This window comes from Canis lupus, chromosome 18, assembly GCF_011100685.1.
Source record: "Canis lupus familiaris isolate Mischka breed German Shepherd chromosome 18, alternate assembly UU_Cfam_GSD_1.0, whole genome shotgun sequence".
Lineage (NCBI taxonomy): Eukaryota > Metazoa > Chordata > Mammalia > Carnivora > Canidae > Canis > Canis lupus.
The window spans coordinates 55,273,352-55,282,901 of NC_049239.1; the positions used below are offsets into that span (position 1 = coordinate 55,273,352).

The 9,550-nt window shown below is 46.9% G+C and overlaps 1 protein-coding gene across 1 annotated transcript; it reads left to right on the forward strand.

Annotated features, from left to right (window-relative positions):
- Window positions 1-3,813: 3,813 nt before the first annotated feature.
- Window positions 3,814-8,755, forward strand: LOC119877251 (acyl-CoA (8-3)-desaturase-like). Its single transcript, XM_038564353.1, has 6 exons — window positions 3,814-4,002; window positions 5,244-5,341; window positions 5,525-5,621; window positions 5,871-5,950; window positions 6,056-6,181; window positions 6,500-8,755. The coding sequence occupies exons 1-6, from the start codon at window positions 3,829-3,831 to the stop codon at window positions 6,549-6,551; spliced, it is 627 nt and encodes a 208-aa protein (XP_038420281.1). The 5' UTR covers window positions 3,814-3,828; the 3' UTR covers window positions 6,552-8,755.
- The last annotated feature ends 795 nt before the right edge of the window (window positions 8,756-9,550 follow it).

Below are 9,550 nucleotides of genomic sequence, written 5' to 3' on the forward strand. Positions count from 1 at the left end.
CCAAAAACAAACAAAACAAAACAAAACAAAACAAAACACACCAGCCTGTCTGGAAGAGGCGTTTCTGGCACCAAAACAGAGGGTAGTTTGAAGGACAATCCACTGCAATTCTAATATTCAGAGGTGGGGGTGGGTTTGAGGAGGTAATAGCTCAACTCAAACCCTTCCCCTTTATCTTCTAGGCACAGATCTAAGACCCAAGGGGCTAGGGGGACACACAGCCCCCTAGAGGGGGAGGGATGGAACTACTGGGGCAGAGATGTGCGAGTTTAGTTTCCTTTTTCTAGTTTGGCAGATGCAGATGGTTGGTGAGGAAAGGGAGGGGATCTACCCAGCCCAAAAATCAGTAAGAGATTTAGCATTAAAATTCCAGCCAGGAAAGGGGTGAGCCCATCTCACTGGTGTGCTTCTCAGTGCCTTCTACACCCTCCACTATCTGAGGAGATAAGAGTGGCTGAACCTTCTGAGTAAGATTTCTATCCTCTTTGAAGCCTGGCATAGTACACTGCATGGGAGGCTCAGCTCACTCTAGGGCTAGGTGGGACCTAGGTCTGCCGCTAGCTCCTGGAGAAGCAATTTTCCCACTTCTAGTAGCAGTTAGAGTAAAGCCAGGATTGCAGTGCTAGAGACCTCTGACTTTGAAGGATCTTGGCACTACCGATTTTGAACTTATGTTCCATCCAGGGCACCGAGAGAGCCTTTAGGTCCTAGGTCTTGCAAAAATAGCAAGAAGAGTGCCTGGCTTTGGGTCACCTCTTGTAAGCACCACCCAAGGAATAAGACATTCGTAGGATGAGGAGTCCACTTCTTGATCCATAAGTGAACAGATGGGCTAACTTCATCTCTTCCCTAGAAAAAAAAGGGGGTTCCCAGTGGTTTCCCTTTGTCATCTTCCCTGTACTTCCAAGTTTAACAAAGTAGTTAGTTGGCACAAGTGACCATGTTGGGAGACCCTGAATTACCAGTCATGAGGAAAACAAATTTAATTCCTAAAGACTATAGGGGTTGTTAAGAGATTTTCTACAACCTAAATTATTTTAGGTATTACTTCTGAGTAGGAACAGTGAATTAAATATAATCACTTCACAGTTCTAAACCAGAGATAGGAAGATAAAAACAGAAGTTTGTGAACTATCAACTCTGTTCAAGCATCTTCTCGGCTGGACACCAGGTAGGAATTTAGAATAATCTCTTTAAAAAGCCTATCAGTCTAGTACTGAAATACAGTTTTTTAAAAAATTTCCAGGGTTTTAAGCCCTCCCATGCAGGTGAGGGAGCTATTTCCCTGTTCATCAGCATCTACTGTAAGAATATTGAGCATTTTGGATACAGAGAGGAGAAAACTCAAACCTAGAAGGCAGAAAAGAGAGCCGTAGAAGAGTCCATATTTAGTTTTAGGAGAGAATAAAGGTCCTCTGAAAACAAGTTGTGATGGGGTCAGAGGTACCACCCGTGGAAAGGCTGTTGGGATAACTTACAGATTTGTCAGAACAAAGATTAAAGGGATGACAACAGGGGCAGGACCGGTTACGAAAGAGTTCAGATCTCCATTTGGGCAGAACATGGTTTGAAACAAATTAGGAGTGGAATTGGAAAGTTCTATTTTCATTGGCTTCCTCACCCCGGAACAGGTGCTGACCTGCCCCAACCCCTATCCCCCGCTACCTAAGGTTTAGGGGTCACCAGCCTGTAAAGCCAGTAAGGCTCACTGAGCCAAGTCCAGGCCCTCAAAGGACTTTAACCACTGTGGCCTTCTCTCCTTCACCTAGACCAGAGTGGTCTCACATGGCCACAGAGGGATGCACCAATGATGTAAAAGGCTGAGACTGTTTTAACAGTCAGGGCAGTGATCTCAAATCCAGGCCGTTATGTGAGAAAACAGGCTTACGGAGGACAGGTCACAGAGTGTGGCAAAGCTTACATTTCAACCCAGTGTTGTAGAATTCCAACCTACATGTCTATCTTTGTTACTTTCGTCTTCGCGCCCCTTTACCAAAAGCATTTTCTTTAATTATGCCCTACATCTGTATCCTTTCTGGGTGTGCCAGTTTTGTTACCACATCCAGATGAGGTAAAGCTGAAAAATAAAGTTAATTTTGACCAAATGAAGGCTATTCACTTGTTTTTTTTTTTTGGTTTTTTTTTTTTTTTTTTTTTTAAGGCTATTCACTTGTAATCCATGATGTTCTTGTGCACATGTCAACGCCCACCCCCACCCCCCGCACTCTAAGTTACTACCTACCTCTATGGCTGGAACTTTCTGATCAGGAGTTCCCAGACTCTCCCCTTTGCACAAGGCCTTTGGGCAGAGGAATAACAGGACTGTCCAAAAGAACACCAAGGCACAGGGAGACTATGGCAAGGAAAAGGAAAGCCAGCCCCTTCTTGTGACCCCTAGAAAGCCAGATGGTATCTCCCACTACCATGAGGCAATACCCTCACCCTTTTGACCTTGTTTCTAGCCTCAGTACAAGTATTCCCCTAAAAGTCTCCTTTTTGCTTGAACCTTTGCAGGTTCAACGCTTCAGAGACGGACTGCAAAGCAATGCCTTTTAAACCTTGATCCAACTAGAACAGCTCCCTTTGAGCAGGAACATTAAAATGAGCTAGGAAAAAATTTGCGGAAGTGGTTTTCCCCTGCAGTGTGCAGTGGTTAATAAACTTCTAGGAAAGACCAGACAACTTAGCATGAAAAGACCAGAGGAAAACCACTCTACACATCCGACTCCCACAGGGTATAAGCCCTTAACTAGAGCCACAACACTGAGGCCATCACTCCCTAAGACCTCTTTCCACTTCTGGGCCCTGCTGTCATCATTACCACAGGCTTAGAAATACTACTTGGCGCTCTCAAAAGTTATGTGGCTCGGTCCAGTTGGAGAAATCCGTTTCATTGAACTGCTGGGTATAGCAGTGAACAGAACCAAGATCCCTGCCCTCAGAATAGAACTTTGTCTACACCAGTGGTTGTCCCCTAATTATAAGAGCGATGCTGGGGAGACTGTCCCACTCTTGCTTCAACCAGAGCAGCTCTTATATCCTGAGATTCCACGTAAGATTTCACTTAAAATACAGATTGCTCCCTTAGAAATTTTAAAACCCACCAGCTTCAGTCTTTTACCCACTTAATCTGTTAGAACACTGGCAGCTTAAACTTCGAGATGGCTTCAGGGTCTCTGTTAACCTCAAACGGCAGTGACAGGAATGCTAAGAAATCAGACTCCCCACAAGTTTCACCAGGATAAAAGAACTTTTAAAACATTCCATCTCTATGGGAAACAGCAACCTGGATTTGATGTCACAAAAGGAACACACAAGTGACTTGTGAAGTGTAATTTTTTTCACGATTTATAAATTCGTGAGGTAAATGCTTGAATGAAGTAGATCAAAATTGTGAAGCTTTCCTCAAAGTAGCTTCTTTATCTCACCCAGTGGGTTGGAAACTAGAAACCCATTCAATTTATTAAAAATTCTTTTCTAGTAAGTTAAACCAGGCAGGCATCCTCCTCCAAATGGCCTAAAGCACGGCCACAGCGGCTTTGGCCAGTCTATGGAGTGTGGCTCCATCTTGTGGCCACTCTCAAACCTCTTGTAACTACGATCCCAGGGTGTTCTCTTCAGCGTGGAAAGAACATTACATATGGCCTGAATGAAGCCTGGAGGCACTTGGGATGTTTTCAGATGTTCTCAGAGAATACGACATGCTGGTTACTTTTACAGTTTTATTGACTCTTTTCTCATACCTTTAAAACAAAACAGCACATGAAAACAGCATCTTAATCTCAAAGTCTCAACTGCCAAGGCAGCTGGAAGGGGCCACAGGAAGGGATGGCAGGGGGGCAACACCATGCCAGAGGCTGTCCCTTAGGCGCTGACCCCCCCTTGTGCTGCTCACATCTCCCTCCTGCCTCCATTTCCTTCCCAGTTGGGCCCCCAGCCTTGCTGCCTCTCTACTTCCAGTGGTATATTTTCTATTTTGTTATCCAGCGGAAGAAGTGGGTGGTGAGTATCCACAGCCCCGGAGATGCACATCCTTTGTCTTCAGAACTTTGAGGGGAATGGGGGTTCTCCAGAGGAAAGCCCACTGAGATCTACTCCAGGCCTAATTTAGAGCAAAGTTAATAGAACTTGAGTATAGACCTTCCTTGTCTCTAGATGGGATGATCTGGATTTACCAGACAGCCTGACCCCAATGCCATATTTCATTTTTTAAAAGATTTTCAAAAATTCATACATTTTGAGAGAGTGCACACGAGAGGGAGATTCACTTAGACTTGGCACTGAGCAGAGAAGACCAGGCTTGATCCCACCACTTTGATCATGACCTGAGCCAAAACCAAGAGTCGGATGCTCCACTGACTGAGCCACCCAGGCGCCCCCCCAATGGCCTATTTCATTCAGCCTGTATCTCCTGAGGCTTTTGTGCTTGGCATAAAGCCAGGAGCCAGGCTTGGGAAGAGATAGAAGCAGGTGGTTCTGGGATTCCAAAAGGGCCCTGCTTGCCTCTGGCTTGAAGAGAGGCATCAGAAAAGGCTTTGTGAAATTACTTTTCTAGCTGGCCTTGGAGGACAGGCAGAGGTGGGCTAGGGAGAGGACTCTGACCAGAGAAGCTGGGAAGTGAGGGGCAATTTTAGCCACTGGACATGTTGTGGACTCACGTCAGGGGAGAATTGTGGTACAGAAGAGTGCCTGGAGGTTTGATCAGGGGACTGGCACAGTCAGCCGCTGTCCTGGAAGATTTGTTTGGCAGCGTAATGAAGGCATAAAGAACTTAGATGGGGGCAGCCTGGGTGGCTCAGCGGTTTAGCGCTGCCTTCAGCCCAAGGCGTGATCCTGGAGACCCGGGATCGAGTCCCACGTTGGGCTCCCTGCATGGAGCCTGCTTCTCCCTCTGCCTGTGTCTCTGCCTCTCTCTCTCTCTGTGTCTCTCATGAGTAAATAAAATATTTTAAAAAAAGAAAAGAAAAAAAAAAGAACTTAGGTGGGTTGGGAGGAGCTGGAGGCAGAGAGGCCCTGCAGGCTTTGCCACCTGTGAAGGGAACAGGGAAGGAGGACTGGGGACTACCACCAGGAACGTAAGTGGTGGCACTAGATATTGCAGATCGTGCGATGAAGAAAAGCTGACAGTGATGGAGGCTTCAGTCTGGGTCCCTGGCAGAATGGCCATACCATGCAAATAAGCGAAGTGAAAGGAAGAGGAGGAAGTGCTTTATGCCAGCCTGCCTCTCTGCCTCTCAATGCAGGACTTGGCCTGGATGATGACCTTCTATGCTCGCATCTTCCTCACTTACGTGCCGTTTTTGGGACTGAAAGGCGTCCTGGGCCTTTTCTTCATGGTCAGGTAGTATTTGACAGGGCAGGAGGGATGGCGAAGAAAAGCAGGTGTTTGGGAGTCACGAGTCTGGTCTGGGGGCTGTGCTGGGGATTTCGGCAGCAGGGGATGTTTCAGCTGTTAGCTTAGGAAGATGGCCAGGCTAGAGAGCTCTTATCTGTACTGTTTTTGTCTGTGCGCCATATCCACCAGGTTCCTGGAAAGCATCTGGTTTGTATGGGTAACACAGATGAACCATATCCCCATGCACATTGATTACGACCGGAATATGGACTGGGTCTCCACCCAGGTAAGGGACGGTCACCTGGAAGACCTAGGGATAATAAAAATGGTGGGTGGGCACAGGGGCAGACTAAGGGGCAAGGGCAGTAACATAAAAGCCCCCAAACAGCACCACCTTATTAGCCTGAAGCTTCTCCTGCTACCTACCCTGTGGAGAAGGGAGTGACCAGGGACAGTCCCACACCCGTCCTCTTAGCCAGCTTGGCCTTTCCATCCGGCACCCAGACGCATCCCCTCCCCGGCCTTCTTCCTCCAGCTCCGGGCAACATGCAACGTCCACAGGTCTGCCTTCAACGACTGGTTCAGTGGACATCTCAACTTCCAGATTGAGCACCAGTGAGTAGGGGGACCTGAGAAGCAGGGTCCTTGGGAGGGTCCCTGTGGGGCAAGCAGGGATGTGGAAACCGGAGTAGGAGCCTGACTGTCCCATTCTCCTTGAAGTCTTTTCCCCACAATGCCTCGACACAATTACCATAAAGTGGCTCCCCTGGTGCAGTCCCTGTGTGCCAAGCATGGCATAGAGTACCAGTCCAAGCCCCTGCTCTCAGCCTTCGCCGACATTATCTAGTGAGTACCTGAGCCTGGGAAGATGGCTGGGGGGGCCAGGGGGGCAAGCCATGGGGTTGGTGATGTGTGGGGTGGGAGCAAAAGGCAGGTTTCCCAATCCTCTGGAATGGAGGCCACCAAGACAGGCAGGTGCTGTATTGGTCTTGCGGTTGTGGCCCAACCTATTTCTCAGAAGCAAAGGGGAGAAAGAGGGCCATATGCCATGGAGATCGGTCTCCATTCCTCTCTGAGAGCCTCACTACTCCATGTCTGTAGGGTGGTTTGGCTTTTGGGCTTGGCTATGCTCTCTCACTTCCTGCTCCTATCTTGCCCCCACAGCTCACTGAAGGAGTCTGGGCAGCTCTGGCTAGATGCCTATCTTCACCAGTAACAACAGCCCCCACCCCCATCTGTAAGAGATGCCTATCTTCACCTATAACACCAGCCTGAAAAAAAATAATAATAAAAAAAATAAAAACAAACAAACAAAAAAACCAAAAACAAACAAAACAAAACAAAACAAAACACACCAGCCTGTCTGGAAGAGGCGTTTCGGGCACCAAAACAGAGGGTAGTTTGAAGGACAATGCCACTGCAATTCTAATACTCAGAGGTGGGGGTGGGTTTGAGGAGGTAATAGCTCAACTCAAACCCTTCCCCTTTATCTTCTAGGCACAGATCTAAGACCCAAGGGGCTAGGGGGACACACAGCCCCCTAGAGGGGGAGGGATGGAACTACTGGGGCAGAGATGTGCGAGTTTAGTTTCCTTTTTCTAGTTTGGCAGATGCAGATGGTTGGTGAGGAAAGGGAGGGGATCTACCCAGCCCAAAAATCAGTAAGAGATTTAGCATTAAAATTCCAGCCAGGAAAGGGGTGAGCCCATCTCACTGGTGTGCTTCTCAGTGCCTTCTACACCCTCCACTATCTGAGGAGATAAGAGTGGCTGAACCTTCTGAGTAAGATTTCTATCCTCTTTGAAGCCTGGCATAGTACACTGCCTGGGAGGCTCAGCTCACTCTAGGGCTAGGTGGGACCTAGGTCTGCCTCTAGCTCCTGGAGAAGCAATTTTCCCACTTCTAGTAGCAGTTAGAGTAAAGCCAGGATTGCAGTGCTAGAGACCTCTGACTTTGAAGGATCTTGGCACTACCGATTTTGAACTTATGTTCCATCCAGGGCACCGAGAGAGCATTTAGGTCCTAGGTCTTGCAAAAATAGCAAGAAGAGTGCCTGGCTTTGGGTCACCTCTTGTAAGCACCACCCAAGGAATAAGACATTCGTAGGATGAGGAGTCCACTTCTTGATCCATAAGTGAACAGATGGGCTAACTTCATCTCTTCCCTAGAAAAAAAAGGGGGTTCCCAGTGGTTTCCCTTTGTCATCTTCCCTGTACTTCCAAGTTTAACAAAGTAGTTAGTTGGCACAAGTGACCATGTTGGGAGACCCTGAATTACCAGTCATGAGGAAAACAAATTTAATTCCTAAAGGCTATAGGGGTTGTTAAGAGATTTTCTACAACCTAAATTATTTTAGGTATTACTTCTGAGTAGGAACAGTGAATTAAATATAATCACTTCACAGTTCTAAACCAGAGATAGGAAGATAAAAACAGAAGTTTGTGAACTATCAACTCTGTTCAAGCATCTTCTCGGCTGGACACCAGGTAGGAATTTAGAATAATCTCTTTAAAAAGCCTATCAGTCTAGTACTGAAATACAGTTTTTAAAAAAATTTCCAGGGTTTTAAGCCCTCCCATGCAGGTGAGGGAGCTATTTCCCTGTTCATCAGCATCTACTGTAAGAATATTGAGCATTTTGGATACAGAGAGGAGAAAACTCAAACCTAGAAGGCAAAAAAGAGAGCCGTAGAAGAGTCCATATTTAGTTTTAGGAGAGAATAAAGGTCCTCTGAAAACAAGTTGTGATGGGGTCAGAGGTACCACCCGTGGAAAGGCTGTTGGGATAACTTACAGATTTGTCAGAACAAAGATTAAAGGGATGACAACAGGGGCAGGACCGGTTACGAAAGAGTTCAGATCTCCATTTGGGCAGAACATGGTTTGAAACAAATTAGGAGTGGAATTGGAAAGTTCTATTTTCATTGGCTTCCTCACCCCGGAACAGGTGCTGACCTGCCCCAACCCCTATCCCCCGCTACCTAAGGTTTAGGGGTCACCAGCCTGTAAAGCCAGTAAGGCTCACTGAGCCAAGTCCAGGCCCTCAAAGGACTTTAATCACTGTGGCCTTCTCTCCTTCACCTAGACCAGAGTGGTCTCACATGGCCACAGAGGGATGCACCAATGATGTAAAAGGCTGAGACTGTTTTAACAGTCAGGGCAGTGATCTCAAATCCAGGCCGTTATGTGAGAAAACAGGCTTACGGAGGACAGGTCACAGAGTGTGGCAAAGCTTACATTTCAACCCAGTGTTGTAGAATTCCAACCTACATGTCTATCTTTGTTACTTTCGTCTTCGCGCCCCTTTACCAAAAGCATTTTCTTTAATTATGCCCTACATCTGTATCCTTTCTGGGTGTGCCAGTTTTGTTACCACATCCAGATGAGGTAAAGCTGAAAAATAAAGTTAATTTTGACCAAATGAAGGCTATTCACTTGTTTTTTTTTTTTTTGTTTTTTTTTTTAAGGCTATTCACTCGTAATCCATGATGTTCTTGTGCACATGTCAACGCCCACCCCCACCCCCCCGCACTCTAAGTTACTACCTACCTCTATGGCTGGAACTTTCTGATCAGGAGTTCCCAGACTCTCCCCTTTGCACAAGGCCTTTGGGCAGAGGAATAACAGGACTGTCCAAAAGAACACCAAGGCACAGGGAGACTATGGCAAGGAAAAGGAAAGCCAGCCCCTTCTTGTGACCCCTAGAAAGCCAGATGGTATCTCCCACTACCATGAGGCAATACCCTCACCCTTTTGACCTTGTTTCTAGCCTCAGTACAAGTATTCCCCTAAAAGTCTCCTTTTTGCTTGAACCTTTGCAGGTTCAACGCTTCAGAGACGGACTGCAAAGCAATGCCTTTTAAACCTTGATCCAACTAGAACAGCTCCCTTTGAGCAGGAACATTAAAATGAGCTAGGAAAAAATTTGCGGAAGTGGTTTTCCCCTGCAGTGTGCAGTGGTTAATAAACTTCTAGGAAAGACCAGACAACTTAGCATGAAAAGACCAGAGGAAAACCACTCTACACATCCGACTCCCACAGGGTATAAGCCCTTAACTAGAGCCACAACACTGAGGCCATCACTCCCTAAGACCTCTTTCCACTTCTGGGCCCTGCTGTCATCATTACCACAGGCTTAGAAATACTACTTGGCGCTCTCAAAAGTTATGTGGCTCGGTCCAGTTGGAGAAATCCGTTTCATTGAACTGCTGGGTAT